The sequence below is a fragment of the Manis javanica genome, chromosome 3 (genome assembly GCF_040802235.1).
Source record: "Manis javanica isolate MJ-LG chromosome 3, MJ_LKY, whole genome shotgun sequence".
In the NCBI taxonomy this organism is placed as follows: domain Eukaryota; kingdom Metazoa; phylum Chordata; class Mammalia; order Pholidota; family Manidae; genus Manis; species Manis javanica.
In genome coordinates, this window is record NC_133158.1 from 59,403,828 (window position 1) to 59,423,913 (window position 20,086).

At 42.9% G+C, this 20,086-nt stretch overlaps 1 protein-coding gene across 9 annotated transcripts in view; it reads right to left on the minus strand.

The window, feature by feature from the left end:
* Positions 1-20,086, minus strand: part of CD86 (CD86 molecule) — a 53,739-nt gene that overhangs the window by 22,359 nt on the left and 11,294 nt on the right. For 2 of the 9 annotated variants that reach the window (XM_037013183.2, XM_037013184.2), the window contains exons 1-2: positions 11,835-11,986; positions 1,536-1,585 (exon numbers count right to left, since the gene is read on the minus strand). In XM_037013183.2, the coding sequence (XP_036869078.1) occupies positions 1,536-1,585; positions 11,835-11,920 (136 nt within the window). In that variant the 5' untranslated portion in view covers positions 11,921-11,986. The other 7 variants (XM_037013185.2, XM_073231557.1, XM_037013189.2 and 4 more) reach the window with 7 other exon arrangements.

Sequence of the window (20,086 nt, forward strand, 5' to 3'; positions counted from 1 at the left end):
AATGGCTTCTGGAAACCAGAGCCTTTTCTTATCCCTTTTTTGTCTTGCTCTCACTCACACATACCTTCTACCTCCCCACAAGCTAAGGCAGCAGGTCATCGGCCTTGGGAGGTGGAAACTACTGTTTTAACCTAAGTCAGTGAAGTGATCAGTTAGCACATCCATAGGCCTCACATTCACGGACTCAGCAGGCTCCAAGCTGCTAGCAGAAAACGCAATCACAAATGGCCTGCCCAGCCAACATTATTCTGAGGGAGTCTCTGCAGCACTGAGTCCCCCTCAGCCACGAGGACAGTGGCCAAGGGCCTGGGCTGTGAACATTTGGAGGAGGTAAACTCATGGCCAGGCTGCTGAAACAGGGGTAGGTTCAGCTCACCCTCCCGGTCTGCCCCACACCAGGACTTGGGTGGCTGCCCCTCAATGCTGAGGGTGGGGACAATGAGCAGCAGGAGGGGGTAGGACCAGGGAAACGATAGGCTCCTAGTCATAGGACATGTGGCAGGAACCTTGTTTACAGATGAAGAAATTGAAACTCAGAGAGGAGCAGCGATCAGAGAAGATCCGAGTTCTGTGAGGTCTGGCACTTCTAAAATCTCTTTTTTTTTGGAGGGGGAGGGGCTTTTCGAGAAAAAGAATCCAAATCCCAAATGCCCATGGCCACTATGCCACCACTCATCGGGAGGAGAGTGTGGTGGAGACAAACGCTGCAGTGGAAAGGGAACAGTGGTCATAACTTACTGTAGTTAAAATACGTGGCTTCTGAAAATTTTACCAGAGCGTAAGACACATGCCCACAGTGTCAGGGCCCCTCATGGGTCTCAGAAGGGCCTTGAGAATGGCTTGTGCAAGTGAGAAGCCCTGCAGCTCAGCTTTGGTGGCATCACGGTAAACTGACTAAAGCAGCCAGCTGAAGGTCCCTGCAGTGGGTGATGCCAGGCCTGGGGTTCCCGAGGCTCCTGGTAAGCAGTGGCAACATGTTCTATAGGTGGGCTCATGGGGCAGGCAGTGGAGGGCGAGAGGCAAGGTAGGGGACATGGAAACCACGGCTCCCTAATGCAAGGAGACTTTGAGAAGCCCTTCAGCTGTTTCTTAAAAGCCTGAGAAAGCCAGAAATGGGAGCAGAGAAGACCAGAAGAGAGTATGTGCGGAGCAGAGGAATAAACCTCAGGGGCGTTAGAGCAGGGACTTTTCCTTTGGCAGCCCTGGTGCCTCTGGACAAGCCAGTCTGTCCTACCTTGTTCATCCAGTGCCCCGGGTGTGGGATGGTGGTGGAGGAGGGTGCACAGAGGGGTGGGTAGGGGTGGGTAGGGCTCCCTAGGGCTCCCTCCCAGGCGGGGCCTGCCATCAGCTGAGATACCTGTTCCCAATCATGATGTTCCTTCTTCTCCAGTAAAGTCTTTTATTGTGTGTGGTATTGTGCAACCCTGGATAGAAAGTGAGTGAAACCCACCAAGTCTCAGGCCTCAGCTTATAGTCAGACTCATCGGGAGATAGTGGAAGGATTCTTGGACTTTACAAAGCCAAAAGGTTCTTACCAGAGAGCAGGAGGGCCATCATACAGAGAGTGCCACTCAGTCCCATGGTACTAGAATTAAAAAAGAAAAGATAAAATTTGATTAGGAAGTGAAACCAAAAACCAAAATGTGACAAGTAGAGTTTGGGATTCACTTAGGCCCGTGGGTGTGGCAGAGACCGTACTATGTGTTCACCAAGCCCACTTCCTCCTCCTCCTAGCTCAACAGATAGACCCTATTTCCCAGCCTCCCCTGCAGTTAGGTGGGCCATGTGACTGGGTTCCAGTCAATGGTACTGCAGGCAGAAAAGACAGGTGTTACATCCAGCTCCCTGGCTAAGCCCTCCTCTCTTTCCCTCCTGCCTTCCTGGGTGCAGGGGACCCGCAGGAGAAGTCAGGCACCTAGAGGAAGGCAAAGCCTCACTATGAAAGGAAGATAGTTTGCCAAACAAATGAATAAAGCAGATCTCTCCTCCTCACAGTGATCCATACTGGACTGTGACATGAGCAAAAAGTAACCTTTTATTGTGTTAAGTTAATGAAGCTTTTGGGGTTGGTTTATTGCAGTAGCTAGCATTCCTTACCTTGACCAATACAATGGGTATGACTGGGCAAATGGAGAGTGTTTATGTTTAGAAATCAACTTGCCTTTGGTTTCCCTGTGGTGCTCAAAATTGAATGTGCATAGCAGCCCAGTTTGAAAAAGACAGATGTACCCCTGTGTTTATTGCAGCACTATTTACAATAGCCAAGAAATGGAAGCAACCTAAATGTCCATCAGTAAATGAATGGATAAAGATGTGGTACATATACACAATGGAATATCATTCAGCCATAAGAAGAAAACAAATCCTACCATTTGCAACAACATGGATGGAGCTATAGAGGGTATTATGCTCAGTGAAATAAGCCAGGCAGAGAAAGACAAGTACCGAATGATTTCACTCATATGTGGAATATAAGAGCAGAGAAAAACTGAAGGAACAAAACAGCAGCAGACTCACAGAACCCAAGAATGGACTAACAGTTACCAAAGGGAAAGGGACTGGGGAGGATGGGTGGGAAGGGAGGGATAAGGGTGGGGAAAAAGAAAGGGGGCCTTACGATTAGCATGTATAACGTGGGGGGTGGTGGCATAGGGAGGGCTGTACAACACAGAGAAGATGAGTAGTGATTCTACAGCATCTTACTACACTGATGGACAGTGACTGTAATGGGGTTTGTGGGGGGGACTTGATGAAGGGGGGAGCCTAGTATATATAATGTTCTTCATGTAATTGTAGATTAATGATAACAAAAAACAACAACAACAGGTAAGGGTGATACTTAGTGGAAAGCAAGCATCTCTCCCATCCCTGATCCCTGTCTAGTTTACCCCACAAACATTACTGAAGTGACCACTGTTTCCTCTTCATATTTCTTGCCTCTACTTGCAGGTATTTTAGGCAAAATCAATGAAAACGTGGACCCATATTCTTTTTTCATTTTAAACATGAATGGTAGCCTACCATAAAGAGCTTTACACACTTAGTACTACCAAGGAGATTTTGTTCCATATCTGCGCTTGCCAATTATCCTCATTCCAACATTTGCATATTATTCTGTTGCATTCTATTAGATGGCAATAATTTATTTTACTAACCCTTATCAATTGACATTTAGGTATTTCTAATCTTGAGCTGCAGTGAAAAACCTTTACTATATACCAAATCACAAACGTGAAAGTAAGCTATCTTCCCAGAAGTAGAATAGCTTGACCAAAGGGCCAAAGAGTTATTGCAACTTTAATCTTCATAGATATTGAAAAATTGTTCTCCCCCAAGATTACATATTTCTGCTCCCATCAGCAGAACATCAGCATAATTATTTTCACATAGCTGTTGTCAACACAAGTTTTCTAATTTGTGATCTCTACTAATAGGGAAGGTTAAATGACATCTCATTGTAATTTTTTAAAATCATTTTTTGTGATAAAATACATATAAAATTTACCATCTTACTCATCTTAAAAAGAGTACAGGGGTATTAAATACATTCACATTGTTGTGCAACCATCACCACCATCCATCTCCACAACTCTTTCCATCTTGTATTCCTTAAACTTTATACCTATTAAACAGTAAGTGCCAGTCTCCCCTCCCACCAGCTCCTGGAAACTACCACTCCACCTTCTGTATCCATGAATTTAACTACTTTAGGTACTTCATATAAGTGGAATCATACAGTATTTGTCTTTTTGCAGTTGGCTTATTATTTCATTTAGCATCATGTATTCAAGGTTCATCCTTGGCTGTTGTGAATAATGCTATGAATGTGGTATATAGTATCTCTACCCTGCTTTCATTTATTCTGACTATATGCTCAGAAGTAAAATTACTGTATCATATGGTAATTTTATTTTTAAACTTTATTTTTAAATCATATTTTGAAGAACTGCCATACTGTTTTCCATAGTAGCTGCACCATTGTATATCCCATTAACAGTGCATAAGAGTTCAATTTCTCTACATCTACCAACATTTGCTTTTTCTGTGGGGCTTTTTCCTATAATATCCATCCCAATGGTTGTGAGGTGGTTCTCACTGTAATTTTAAAATAAATTTCTTTTATTATGAGTATGAACATCTTTTTAAACATATAAAAATAATATTCCCTGTTCCAGGTACTGTCTATATATTTCTCTTGCCTTTACTTAAAACAGTTATGTATTTTATATTTAAAGAATTACATTTAAAAATTATGTTTAAAAAATTAGTGCTGATTTATATTTTAAAACTATTTTAAAAATTAGTACTAATTAATAATTAATTATATTTTTAAAATTTAAATATAATTTTTATTTAAAAATTAGTGCTAATTAGTAACTAATTTGAGAATTAGTGCTTTATGACAGTAAGTTGCAAATATATTCAATTGCTTGAAGCATATGGTAGGTGTTCAACATATGAACCTCATGCTGACTCTCAGCTGCTCTCTCCTTCTCTTCCAGTGATTTCAATTGGTTTTAGAGCTTGGGAATTATCTGTTGGTCCAAAGTTGACACCCCTCAGTGGTAAAGCCTGGAAAGAGAGTTCTCTGATTCCTGTGCACTTCCTCATGCAAAAGCACCACTAACATCCTATTTGTCATAGCATCTGAGGACTAGGAGACCTTTGAATCTGAATTCCCACTTAATATAGGAATTTCCCATTGTTTGCAAACTAAAAATCAGTATGCTTGACCTGACCACAGTTTTGTTTTGTTTATTCCCCCTGGAATGATGTATAGGGCAGGAACACAAAATCAAATTATATGTTGCTATAAATTTAACAAATAACCTTTAATTCAAATAATCAGATGAAATCACTATGGCCCCGGGAAATCTCGGACAAATGGTCCTTGTAATTCACGCAGTGGGGAGGAGCCCTGGGTAACCTGAGGAAGTCAATACCGTTTTTGACTTCTCTGTTTGGAAACTCTCTCTTCCCCTGAGTGAGACGCTGCCTCTCCTTAACTGCCTATCATCAATACTAGTGTTCTCTGGAACTACCCAAAGCGAGCCCAACACACTTCTGCCGAAGCCCTTCAAGATCTGGGGGCAATGATCCCATCCCTTCTCACAGTCACAGCTAAGCCACGACAGTCCTAGGCCTCACTAGCATTAATCTGGGGAGTGTAGGCCATCCTGGACAAACTGGACACCACTCAGTTTGTCAGAGGTCCTATTCAAATATAGTGCTAAATACTTGAGATTGATACGATCCTTTTTTATAATAAACTATAAAGGCACCATGTAAAGAATTTCTTTCAATACCAGCCATGGTGTAAGTATGAGGACAGTGGGTTGGGTCAAAAAGTCAATTTCTTCAATGTTGTTGGCTCTGAAGAAGAACAGAAATGTCACCACCCCCTCAGGAATGAGCGCTCAACCACAACCACGAGTCACTGCTTTCTCCAGAGGGCCTGAGAAGCAGAAACTCTTGTTTTTGGAGGGAGCGAGCAAGAAGGGGAATGGAAGAGGAAAGAACCTAAGTATTTACGGGGGCATCCTGAGAGGAGGCTTCTGTCAGCTCTGAGCAGAATAAGGTCTGTAGGTAGGAGAGCCAGTCAAAGACCTGAAATGAGTAGCCTCCGTGGAGCTGGAGGTTCACTTCAGAACCAAGGAAGAGCACTGCAGGGACTGACGAAGATGGTGAGCGAGCAACAGCTGAAGGACTAGTGCTACTAACGTTACTCACAAGGGGGAATTGTTGCCCTCATGTTACAGACGGAGAAATGGAGTCTCAGAGAGGTTAAGGAACTTGCTCTAGCCACCTGGCTAGTAAATGGTAGAGTTGAGATTTAAACCCATGCAGCCTTGGCTGCATTCTTTTTAACACTGGTGTAATTCCTTTGAAAGTTCCAGCCAGTTTCAGCTATGCTGTGGAAACAAGTAGAAAGGATTCCGATCCTACCCACTCTTGGGGCACATCCCCAGGGCCAGGTATGATGGTGGCTCCTAGAATCAGAGATTGATGCTCAGGGAGACAGGCTGGGATGGGGTTGGAGGGGGCCAAAAGTGTCCCTTTGCATCAGGGGACTTCCTGTCCTGAGTGTCCACTCATTCCAGAATTACTGCTTGAGCACCCATTATGTATTAGGAAGATAATATTCCTTACCACTCCAGCCCTGGACTGGGCATCCATTTCCTGGCCTGGGCTTAGCTTCAGGCACACCTTACTGTGTTCACATTCAGAACAGAAAAAGGAGGGGGTAAAAAAGGGATTTTTGTGTCTCAGTTCTGCAGGAGTATGTGAGATCTAATTCAGACAAAGGCAGTATGAGGGCATGTGGGGTCATGGCCAGCAAAGGGGTGGGACAGGGGAGTGCAGATATGATGACACAGAAAGTAAGAAAAGGGTACTAAGGCAGAAATTGGGGAGCAAAAGGGAAACATAGTCTAGAATATTAGTAGTGATCAGGATACCAGGAAAAATGCTTAAAAGTTTACTGGTGTCTATGAAAGGTTGTTCATTGAGACCATCTCTCATGCAAACATTCATGGAATTTACTCAGTGTCAGGCTTCTTCCAGAGGTTGTGGAGATATAAAGATGTGTAAGCCTTCATCCCTCACCCAGTCTTAAGCAGAAAGAGTGTCCACATGTAACTACAATGCACACTCCAGGACCGGAAGGCGTCAATGCTTACCTCCTCCAGGCACAGAGAAAAACTGTGCTCCAAGCAAAGAGGAGGCGCCACAACCTCCATGGAGGGACTAGGCCAGCCTTAGCCCAGGCTCAGGGCCCAGCCGTTTGCCTTGTACCAGCTCAGACTGTGCCTGGACAAGCCAGGCATGCTGGCCTTGCACTGTCTGCTGGGGGAGAGAATGAAGTCCCAGGGGAACACAAGCTGCCTGAGGCCGTGGCCTGCCTTTCGTGTGACATGTGGCATGAATTACTTCTCAGAGCACTAAAACCTGAAGCTATACCTTTAGAGCAACTATTATTACCTGTGAGGTACTGGGAGGAAGAGGGTAGGCTGATTTCCATCTAACAAAGTATCTGAACTGCAAAGTAAGGAGGTGTTGGGAATTGAATGTATCTGAATTTTAACAAGGCTTCTGACAGGATGTCTCATGATATGCTTGAGACAATATGGACAAAGGTGCGATGGATATTAGTTACTTGGCTGAAAATCTCTGCCCTTATACCATTCACTCATTCATTCATTCCTTTGCTTACTGAGTCAGGCCTTATACGAGGTGCTGGGAATGTAAGGATGAGCAAACCCAGAAGCAGCTCCTCTTGATGTGATTGCTTACATTTCAGTAGAGGAGCAAGATAATGATCAAATAATCACACAAATAAACGTACAATTATAACAATGACAAGTGCCACAGCAGAGAGGTTCGTTGTGCTTTGGGAGGCTGTAGTAGAAGTAGTCTAAACAGAGGCTTGAAGAGTGATGTGGTAGAATAAAGATGGACACATATTCTTTGCTGCTTCTCCCATGAAGAGGTAGAGTCTCTTCTCCTGTCCTTGAATCTGAGCTGGACTTAGAGATATATTTGACCAATAGAATGCAGTAGAAAGGATGTTTGGGATTTCTGAGGTGAAATCATAAGAAACCTTGCAGCTTCTGTCTTTCTTGGAATTCTCTTTCTGGGATGCTGAGCCACCAGGTAAGAGCTGCTCTGAGACCACCACACCAGAGAGACCAGGTGTAGCTATTTGGGTCAACAGTCCCAGCTGGGCCCAGCCTTCCAGCCATCTCTACCAAGTCACCAGATATGTGAGTAAAATCTTGGATCCTCGAGATCAGAAGTCAGCCAACTGCAACCTGCAGACCAAATCTCGCCACCATCTATTTTTACAAATAAAGTTTTATTGGGATGCAGCCATACTCATTTATTTAATTACTGTCCATGGCTGCTTCTGTATTACAATGGTAGAGATAAGTAACTGGGACAGGATCGTATGATCTGCAAATCTGAAAATATTTTCTATCTGGCCTTTTATTAAAAAAAAAATACTGATCCTTGCTCTAGATCAGCACTGTCCAATAGAAATATAATGCAAGCCACATATGTAATTTGAACATTTTTAGTAGCCACATTAAAAATTAGAACTTTAAAAATTTAAAAGAAATAGGTGATGTTAATTTTAATAATATATTTGATTTAGTCAATATATCTAAATTATTATCATCTCAAACATGTAGTCAGTATCAAAATTATTAATGGCTATTTTGCATTCTTTTTTCCATACTAAATCTTCAAAATCTTTTGGGTAGTTTACACTCACAGCACATCTCATTCAAGACAGCTACATTTCAAGTTATTGGTAGTCAGTATGGCTAGTGGCTACCGAGTTGGACAATGCAACTCCAGATCAACTCCATTCACTAGCTAACACCAAGTCAGCTCAGTTGATGCCATGGAGAAAGGAAAAACCACTCAGAAACCTGCTCGAATGTCTGACCCCCAACAGAAATAGTCACTATTTTAAGCTACTGAGTTTGGGGTCACACACCCATAGGTAAACAGACTGGCTTGATAGGTGCTCAGTAGGTGAAAGAAGTAGCCTAGAAGGTCACGCACATGTACAAAGGCACTGAGGCAGGAGAGCACATGAGAGAAGGTGGGTGTGGCTAAAAATAATAGAGAGGTGGGAGACAAGGCTGGAGAGGTCAGCGGGGGCCAGACCATGCCTTTCTTATGGGTCAGTTAAGGATTTTGGTCTTTATTCTGAGATCAACATGAACTGCTGAAGGAATTAGACGAGGGACATAATCAGGTTTGTGTTTTGAAAAGATGACTTTGGCTGTTGTATACCAAATGGATAGTAGGGAGGACAGAACAGATGCTGGAAGACCAATCAGTTGGCTACTGCAGTCACTCAAATGAAAAAAAGATTGCTGTTTGGGGCAGCATGGTGGTGGTGGAAGTAGCAAGAGGTGAATAAATTCAAGCAATTTAGGATTATAATCAACAGGATATGGTGATGGATTAAATATAGGAGATGAGGACAAAGTATTGACTAATTGATTCATTTGATTGATTCATTCAACAACTGAGTGTCAGAAATTGTTCTTACTTAATAGATGGTAGATGCTACAGGGCTCTGATTTTTACTTTTTCACTTTCACATATTTAGTAAAACCATGAATGAAAGCAAGAGGCTACTTTTTCTTTCAAATGTGCAAATGACACAAATATAAACCAGACAGCTATTGGTCAGTTGGTCAGCTGAATTAATATTCATAAAGCCTGACAAGAGAATCTGATACCAACATGAATAATCTCATGAGGTGAGTGTAAAGATCTCTACTTCAGTTTTAAACTAACAACTGTTAGATACATAGCTACAAAGAAGGAATGTCTATCCAGATTCATAGGAGGAAAAGGATGCTTTTATTCACTCCCTGATATTGTAGGTTAACCATAGTGTTAAAATAAGAGTCTATTCCCCTCAGTCACAAGAAAGAAGGAGCACAGCATGGCGATAGCATTTAGCTTTCCATTCTCCCGATAGCAAGTTTGTGTACAAGACAGATGCCTGGTTCTTCATATCTAGAATTGGATCTTTCTGAGTCAAGGAGCACCCCCTTTTCAAATTATCAATGGTCTTGGAAACCATTTTTAACCTTATTGCTGAAAAGTGCCTACAGGTAAGCATACTGCAAAATTTGACACGTACCTCTCTGTGAGTCTGTGCGCATCTGGTCAAGGGCTCTCTACCTGCCACAGATCACACACAAGACTCACTAAAAGGCATCTATGCTGATCCTGGCCCCTAATGGAGCCCCTTCCTGTTCTCTCAGAACCAGAATAGTGGTCAAAGAGAGAAAGGGCAAGGCTTCAAGGCCATGTTTCAATGTTTCAAGGGTGCAGTTGGAGGGGATGTCCCCCTGTCCCCGTCTGCCTCCTGGCCCTGTGCTAGTGCTTGGAATCCCCAGTTACTCATCCCTTGGCTGAGGCATTTTTGAAAGCCCCTGTGAAAATGCAAATGGTGGCTAGAAGGGAGGAATGCTTTTCTGTTTTTAGCTTTTACGAGCTAACTTCAAGTTGATTTTTCTAAATAGGTAATGGAACTCAGAAAGGAATCATGCTCACGAAAGGTGGGAGAACAGGGAATGGGATGTTTCTCATCTTGATAGGGAGATGGGATGCGCCGAAGACTCGCTTTTCTTCCTATACACATATCCAAAATGGTGTTTATTTCAGAAACTTCAGCCTGGGGGTAAGCCTGTGTATAGTTTGGAAACAAGTGTCTATATTAGGTTAGAGTTGAGGACTGCATCCAATACAGGGTTGTGCTCCCAGTCTACGGCCCATCCTTCCTTCCTGCTCCTCCCACACTGCTAACCTGCCTGAAAATGAAAGGTGACTTGTTGGCACTTGCCTGGACTCTAGATAACTTCCCAGGAGCCTCCCCACTACCCTCTTGCTTGTTTCAGACAGGTATTGTTCTAGTTCTATCTCTTCACAGCTTCAATCTCCTGCCCCAGACTCTTAAATTCAACCCAACTCATTGTATTGAACCTTGATTTTCTCCTAAAGATTCTGGCTTGGCTCATCTTTTCATCTTGTATGTTTTTCTCTTCCCACCCTAGCCTCAGCTCCATAACCTCCAATCCCCACCCCCTCCAGGAGGGGACATCTAATATCCAGGGATTTGAGAGTAACCAAAATATCAAGCTCAAAGACATAGCTATTAAATACTGAGCACAATCACAAAGAACCACTTCCTTCCCTCCAAAGCACTTGCTATATGGTCATTATTAGTGTGACTACTTAATACTGTTTTTCTACTAGGCTAGAAGATTCTAGTGTAGGAACCATGTCTTTGATGATCCCTGTAAAAAACCCAGTGACTGGGATATAGTAAGCACATAGCACACATGATTGAACAGAGATTTATACATCAGAACACATGAATGAATATTCATGAAAGCTTCCATCATACACAGGACAGTGCACATACATAGCATTAATGGTGCCTGCAGCAGTGAACAGAAGATCTAATACAGAACTATAAACTTGTGCACATAATTAAATAGACTTATTTTAGTCCAGAGCCTTAGTCCCAAGATTGAAGTTGCACATAAGAGGAATAGGCCATGTCCTTAGTTATTACAATTTGAGGGAAGTGAGAAGTTCCCTTAGCCAAAAATTATTTTCACCTGTCTCTCCAGAACCTTAACTATTAGTGGAGGCACTATTTTAAGCCTATTTGCAAAATGCAAATATGTTCATGGTATACAGAACACGATAAACCACTGCCTGGGCTCTATTTTGACCTAAAACTTATTTCTTCCCAAATGAGCTATTGGTCTCTGGTGCCAGGAGGGGCCAATACTGGGATGGAGCACTTAGATGGGAAGAAATGGGGAAAAGTTTCTGGACAGAAGGGAAAGGCCAAGTAAGAAAAAAGGGGCCACTGCAGACTGTGGGTTTTGCCCCCACCCTCTGGACTTCCCACTGGCACAGGGGCTCAGGCAGGGCCAGCAGCCTTGGAGCAGCTCCTCCTGGAGTTACTGGAGCCCCCAACACTCCAGGGCCAAGAGTGGCTGCTGATTCTTTGGTAAGTGGCCCCTTCTATTTGCTGCCTGTTCTTTCTCTTAGCTCATCAACGCAGTCAAGGGGATCTGGCTGGTAGAAACATATTTCTGTATCGTCCCACCTCCAATGTAGCCACTCTGAGAATCCAGCCGGATGGCCAAAGGTTTTACGAATGTACTCCACACTCCTTCTAACCCACTCCCTTGCCAGCCATCAGCCCCACCACTGAACACCTGGCCCAGATGCAGCTTTATCTTTTGACCACACTCCTCAGGCATATGAGTTTCATAAGAACATACCTGTCACACATGCCCATCCGCAGCAGCTCCCAGAGACCAGATGCATAAGCCCAGCGGCATTCCCGAGGAACACGGAAGCGAGGCATTAAGAAAAGATGAAGAAGAGCCTTTGTGAGCTCCCCATACTTCCTAACACTCCTTGTAGAGAAAGAAAGAATGTCAGGGCTGAGGCTAGAACTCAAGTGCCGAAAGGGGAACTGGTGAGAGAGAAACACCACCGCAGACAGCAGCAGTGCTCTCACTGGTTCCAGATAACTTCTGCTGACAGGTGGGCATTTCCACTGATGGAAATGACTACAGATGCAGTGTCGGAGAGTGAGTGAATGTAAAGCCCTCAGGAAACCCCCCAAAGACAGCCCCCACCACAAATAGGACAGAGACACATTCCCTGACAAAAATCCAGGGGTGCAGCCTTTGAGGTCCATCGGTAAACATTCAGTCCAGTTCAAAAAATGTTTTCCTGGGCAGGCACTATGTGTCTGGCTTGGTGGGGCGATAGCAGACCACCCTCAATCAGAATGCGCCAAAAGACAGGGTGTTTCCCCTCTCACCTCCCTGCACATCAGTTACTGAATACCTCTCCCTGCATCCTGTTAGCACTGATGAACATACATAGCCCTTATTTTCAAATTATTCTAATCTAATCCTAATTGCCCTAATCTAGAATGTTGCTGTTACCTCTGCCTGATATTCCTGGAAATGGGTGGTCCTCTGGAGTTTGGGGGACAAGTCACACCCAGAAGTGTGAAAGGTTTGTAAATGCCAAAGGGATCTTCCCAAACCTTTCAGCGCTTAGGCAGGGATGGGCTTCACATATATACTCCTGCCCCAAGTGCATGGCTTCTTTTTTTGGCCTGATCAGGCCCTGCTAAGCCCTGTGCTCAATGTGGGGGGTATGTACGTGCCTCTGAGTCTGCAGCATTTGAGCTCAAGAGAGAGGCAGGCTCTTCTGAGCATGCCACCCCCACAGTCTTGGAGCTAGCTGTGCCCTGCAGGGCTGCAGAAATTAAAAGTGATGAAGTGAAGGTTGTATTGCCCTGACTGAGGAGACCCACCAAAGGATGCTGGTGCAGGGAAAGTAGTGGGGCTTCAGAACTGGTGGCCCAAGGTCAAATCCTGGCTTGACACTGGAAGCTGGCAAGTTATTGAGTATCTCCCAGTTTCAGTCTTCTCACCTGTAAAATGTGATTAGTATTGTAATAGCTTCTATGCTGCATTGTTGTGAAAAACAAATGCAATCTTGCATGTAAATCAACTGGTGTAGAGAATGCCATGTGCCTATTTCGTCTTCATTATCACCTTCCTGTTTTCCTTCTGGACTTTCCAGTTCTCACTTTGACCTTTCCACAGAGATCTTCCTTCTGTCACTGCAAAGGTGATGCTCATTCATTCCCAAACAGGTCTGTAAACCCCTTCACCTTCCATCCAGGGCCCATTAAACCCATAGGGCTCCTCTGTGGGTCCTGAGCCCTGACTCACCGGGCCTTCACTTCCCCTCAGCCATTCCACGTGCATACCTTGGAAACTTCATCCTTTATTTGGATAGGCCCCACCTGGGGTTTTCCTCTGGATTTTACAATCATATAGCTTTTTTATTTGAATGGGTCCATTTGGTTTCCTTATTGTAACACATAAAATCACCCACTTATCAGAGCACAGGAGAATTAATTCACATTCTATTTAGTTTTCAAGTTTCCTGCTTTTTCTTGTACTTAGCAGTTGAAATAAAAGACAGACTAAATTGGAAAGTCCTGTTATCAAAATATTTGGAATAGTATTTCCCAAACTTCAGTGACTCTAACCTCATATCCATGTAAAATCTGTACTACTTTTAAACTTGCTTTAAGTAAATTTATTTAAAAGAGAATCTTTATGTCAACAATAAGAAATTTTTTCAAACAGTATTATTTGCCATAAATAAAGGATGAGTAAAAATAACACATCACAGAGGCCTGTGTTCAAACTCCAGGTCCATTAGTTTATACCTGTGTTCTCTTGGAGAAGTTAGTTAACCTCTCTGAGCCTTGGTTTCCTTATAGAAATAATGCTAATGATCTCATAAGGTTGTTGTGAGGATTAAAATAGAAGGACATCTTTATGGTGCCTGCTGCAGATCCTGGCATATAGTAGGTTCTTTATTGTTTTCTCTTTTCCGTATTGCTTCTCTCACTTACTTACTTCAGTTCCTGTTTGAGCAGCCTCCTCAAACACTGTAACAAAGAAGTAAAGGGAGACAAGTAGTGAGGCAGGCAGCAGAAATAAAGGACAATATGGTGTCATGGAATTCTCTTACTCTGTGACTTAGACTTGCAGGGTTGTTTAAGGGAGCTCAGCAGTCATTCCAAGCTCTTACCCAGGCAAAGGCCCCCTTGATGTCCTCTCTGACAGATGAATGTCCAGTCTTTGCTTTTTGAAAACTCACTGTCTGATAAAACAGTTATACAAGAAAAGTCTTCTTTGTAATAATCCCAAATCTCTCACCCCTAACTCCCCAGCCCCATAATTACCATCTAGTTGTCCCTGACATGTTTTCTAGAACTATCAGAATATTTGTTTTTTATTCTGTTATTAAAAATCTCCCCAAACAGTTGGAAGCAGATTTTTAAAATTTCCTTAATAGTTTTCTTCTCTCAGCTAAATACTACCAGTGTCCTCAACTCTTTCTCATATGAGGTGGTCTGAAGAACCCTAGGTAACTTGGGTCTCCCACTGGCAACCATCTCCCTGAGTTTGTTAACACACCTCCTTGCAGGCAGGCTCACAGAGTGGAGTGGGCAGTGACCAGATAACTTTCATTAACGAGTCAGAGATCAAATCAGCCTGTAAGCAGTTGCACTGGAGGTTGGCTGACCATGAATTTTTTTTCTTTTTCTCACATGTCAAGGTAGATGGCCCCCTGGCCCCATCTTGTTTGTATGTCAGTGTTTGGGGTCAGATTCAGGCAATCAAAATTACTCTGAATCCCATATAGTCATCCAGTATATTAGCTGTCCCTCCCAGTCTTGTGCCACTGAACATATAATAAGGAGGCCATGCACAAGGGTCATCAGAGCCAAGGATGAAGAGGAGCCAACAGTGATGGTGGTCAACAATCCCACCTGCTGAGAGGAGGCTGAGCAGAATGAAGATCAGCTCTTTGCGTTTAGTGAGGAGGAAGTGGATATCAACCTCAGAAAGCTGCTTTCTGTGTGGGGCTGCTTCCTCCACTGCCCCACTCCCGGATGTTCTCAGATCTGTGGAGGCCCAGGCTACAAGGAAAAGCAGCAGGAGGGGAGTGGCTGCAGATGGTAGCTGGGTGGGAACAGTCACCTTGCTGATGTCCTTGCTCAGCTTTGCCCAAGATATAGTCCCCTGGGACCACATAGTTAGGATCTACTGTAGGAGGCAAAGCTAGAAACCTGTGGGCTTTAGAAACATCCAAACACACTTAGCTGAATTGTTGCTCTAGATAAATGGCTTCCTGTGGCCGTGGTCAAGAGGCAATCTTAAAAGCATTCCAGGTGGAAGTGGTGGTGGTGGTTCCACTATAGGACAAAATAGTTTCCGCAAATAATTGTAGCATTATTTATTGAAATGTTAATTAGCATTTGTTTTTGGAGCTTTCTTGTCACAGAGATTTTTGCAGGGGAGAAAGCATAAGAGACTTGAAGTCAAAGGCACTTCTAGACTTTTGTGAAAGCTCATGGAAGAGACAATATAGGTGTGTCTCAGAGGGGAGAGAAAAAAGAGAGTGCTTTTGAAATGCAAGAGGAAGGGAGGGAAGGGAAGAGGTATGTGGATCCCATCAGTAGTGGAACCCAAACACAACCCCCTCACTTTCAGTGCTTCCAGGGGGTGAACAACCTCAGGGATGATGGCTCATACCGAGGGAGGCAGTGCCCTTGACTCAGGGGGCCCAGCCTCTGTAGACAATCTCATTCCCTACTGTGGCACAGGGGGCAGAGAGCTGCCAGACTTCACAGACCACTGTGGGTTACTTAGTGAGGTTGCTAATGGCAACCAGGACAGACTAGAGACTTGAGACTCTTTCACATACCTATATATGATTCCACCTAGATCACATCCTTGAAAAGGTCAAACCATGGAGATAGTAAAAAAGATCAGTGGTTGCTAGGGCACATGAGGAGGGATGAATAGGTAGAACATGGGATTTTTAGGCCATGAAACTGTTCTGTATGATACTGTAATGGTGGATATCCGTTCTTATAAACTTGTTAAAACCCATCAAACTGTAGAAAGCAAGGAGGGAAACAATGTAAGTATGAATTTTAGCTAGTAATAATGTGTCAGTATTGATTTATTAGTTGTAACAAATTTACCACACTGATGTAAGATGATAAGAGGGGAGCAGGTATACAGGAGTTCTCTGTATCATCTGCTTAATTTTTCTATAAATCTAAAGCTGTTGTAAAAATAAAATCTGGTACTTTAAAACACATGCACACACACATTTACCACATGCGCTGATTCCTGGTAAAGCAACTAAATTAATGATGCGACATTTTAGAGGGCTTCTAGACTAGTGGGTAGGAAAATTAGCATCAATTTCACAGTTCAAAGGTTCACTTCTTCATGTTGCACGCTTGTAATTAAATGTCATACATAAAACGTTACTGTGAAAAATCTCCAATTTTTTATTTATACCTTCTATATGGACATTTTCTGCATCTTTCTGGCGCAGAACTATAGATTTTTATGTCTGTTCCTTAGGTGAATTAAAGAAAAAGCCCCATTGTTTTCTAAGGGCCAGATCAATAAAAAATAGCTTTCAGTTCCATGTTTCAGGAGGAACATTCTTAGAAATGTAGAAAAGTTTCTTTTTTCTTTGAGGGGGAGATACAATCTTGACCTATGCTTAAAAGCAAATTTTATACAATTAAGCATTAGAAGTTGACTTTTTCCTTTGTCTGAGCCAAATTTTTACAGCCTCAGTATTTATACCCTACAAGTGGGTTGCCAATTTAGGGAGAGACCCTTCCTTATAGCCTCTAGCGCAGGCTCCCTTTATGTCCTCAGCTGGCTTGGTTCAGTCTCCCTAGATGCCTGGGGGGTAATTTCTTTTATTCACTTTCTCATGATGCAAATTCACACCCATCATTCATGCATGCTACACAAGAGGCAATATGTATGTTTCTTTACTTGTATTCGATCAACTTCTGAATACAGACTCTAGGACCCAGTAACACACTTTTGCCTAGAAGTCCTCTAAGGAGAAGTCAGAAAGGCAAGGCACAACAAGAGTTATTTTCAAGATTCTGTCAAGTGAGTACAAAAAATTATTGTCTGCACCTTCTCTTAATGTCACATGGTGACTTAATAAAACATACCTGAACTTCAGCAGCAAAATACATTTATTTGGATTGAAGATCACTTAGCAGATAGTATAAGGTAGGCTAAGGAAAAATTGTCTAAAGGATAAGCAGCAGGAGGCATGCTTTCTAGAAAAAGTCCTGATGTACTGAGATGGTGTGGCCTTCAGATAAGCTGTACCTACAGCAGTTGGCTGAGTGGGGAAGGTGAGGAAGGCAGGGCTGGGTAGAGCTCAGGCTAGCGACAACAAGCCTTGCAGGTGAGGAGCCAGCCATCTCACCCCCAGGGTTTGAGAGAGATCGGTGGACTGGCTGGAGCTGCGGCAGAGTGGGGTGGGGCTTCTGGAAATCAGGAGTCTCTGGGAAGTGTGATATCTACAGTGTGGTAGGTGGAGACACTTCATTATTTCTCCCCGTGGAACTAGGCGCATCGCTGGGGAACTGGCCCCCAGGTCAGGAAACAAGGCTAAGCCAGACAAGGACTACAATTTGGGGAACTGAGGGACTCACAGCTCACTCCACAGACACTAGAGACCTACAATAGCAAGACCACATCCTGAGCACCCCTTTCGCCATGCCTGCCTGTCTCGTGTACCATCACCTCCTGAAAGGTGCTGGGCAGAACTTTGGGGGTGGTGCCTGGGCATCCACAGCAATTGGTTGTAACCAGAGACTCTACCACACACACACACACACACACACACACACACACACACACACACACACACACACACACATTCTGTATGCTTAACCTTTGTTCTGACCCATCTTTGTATGGCAGTAGTATTTCCCATTTTCCAATAATATCTTAAAGTCTACAGAAGTAACTGCACTATTGGGCATTTTTACTTCCTAGTTTGCTTTCGTTCATTCAACAGATGGTTAACCAGCTCTGAATAAGTTCAGGCCCTGGGCTGGTCCTGGGATCCTAGGTGAGCAAAAGCAGAGGGTGCCTGCCCTCCCAGAGCTGCGGGTGAGTTCAGGAGACCTACACCAATCTAATAATGTTAAGGTACTTGCCACCAAGTGATTTTCAGCATAAACAACTTCAGTTATGTATAATGTCCTAGGCATTAAATACATCTTAAGCATACCAGGTAGATTCTAACAAGGTCAGAGAGGTCACAATTAAGAAAAATTTCCCCAAGCCCTCTGTCTCAGGAATAGGCTACTCCAAGAGTTACTGGTTCTTCTTCAGTTCTTATTTTAAATCGTCCTGGGGTCTGCATGACTATCAGTCATGGATGGTAGGGTAGCGAGAACTCACTTGAGGGAAGGATAGATTAAGTGATCCTTAACTTCTAATTTAATAAGTCTATATTCTATCTATTCAGGAAGGTTTACAGCATAATCTGACAATCTCAGGACTTCCTCTGATAGTTTACACAAGAGACGGCCTATTAGTTAACAAACAACGAAAGCACATGAACTCTTTCCAAGATGAATGAAATACACACATGTTTAAAAATTGATACCAATAAACTACCAACATTGGTGATAGTACTTCTCAGAATTCAATAAAATTAATATCTGATTCCAAACTTAATACCCTTTCAATCTTTAGTGTGACCTGGGAATATTAAACCCAAACTCAGAATTTAAAGTGGCTCATTTGCTTAATTGAAGGTAGGCACTTACACATTCTGAGAAACTGTCATTGCTTTCACAAAACATCTGAGATTTGACATTTTCTTTACAATCTCAGAAGAAATAAAATTATGTAATATTCTAAATGAAATGTAAAAGTTGCTTGGAGAGTTTAGTCCATATATTTTTCCTATTTGTGCAGAGGAAGGAATATAATACATAACAGAACTAACACATTTTAACAAATGGCAGCATATTTCAAATTTAGGGAAGCATGAAGATCTGGGAAAGCACCTTTTTATGCAAAATATTTATATAAGAGTATAAATAAAATGTGCACTACAAGGTAAAAATGAAATAGATTGGGGCATACAGAACACAGCTAATATGACTAAGCTTGTTGGAAAAAAAAAACCAGTGGATTTTTTAAAGCTTCCATTTCACAACAGAATTGAGGGGGGAGGCATTTCACACCCATAGGCTCACTTCCCTGTGGCATCTTTAAAACCAAAAGCAATGTGCAGAAGACTTCTGTGAATGCTTAAAATATGCATCTATCACCCTTGATTTACAATTTTCAAATTAGATGTGCAGAACCATAGAGGTATAATTTTTGCAGCTCCTTCTTCACACCTTTATCTGGAAGATTCTAAAGGTCCACGTTCACACAGAGGTGCTTCTATTTGAAAGAAATTTTCCAGTCAAACAAACGTCGTTCTTCCTACTCTTCAGCAATGTGAGTAAGGGACGGCCTCTTTTTAAGAGTGCCTTCCATTGCTTTCCTCAACTTGGTTTAAAATGGAAAATAATCTCAAATAAGCCTTGCATTGGTTGGCTGCTGTTTTAATGTGACAAGTTGGCATTTTTAAGAAAGACAGCATTTGTAATTTGCTATTTGCATTTCGTGCAATGGAGACAAAATATTACATTTGTCATCACACTTGAGTTGCATTTTCACTATGCATGACTCATTTGCATACAAACAAAAGAGATTATTTTTAAAAGAGGGACTCTGTTTTTGTTTTGGTCCTTTGGGATGACTGTGGTAAATAAGAAAGGCCCAAGCCATTTTCATACCTTGGATAGCACACATTGTGTTTATGTCACCCTTCGCTTCCTCTTCCTCACCACCCACTTCCAATTTATAGGCAGCTAGTTCTGGGGTCCTTGCCACCTCTTGACTGAATGGCTGCAACAGCCTTCTGGCGGCTTCCCTTTCTCTCTTCTTTACCCTATCATTTTCCTTTGTCAAAAAAAATCTGATTATGAAACTTCCTTGCTTTAAAGACTTGTTCCCTGTTCCTCCTGGGCTCGCGGTCACACCTCTTCGCAGGACACACAAGGCCCTTCACAGCC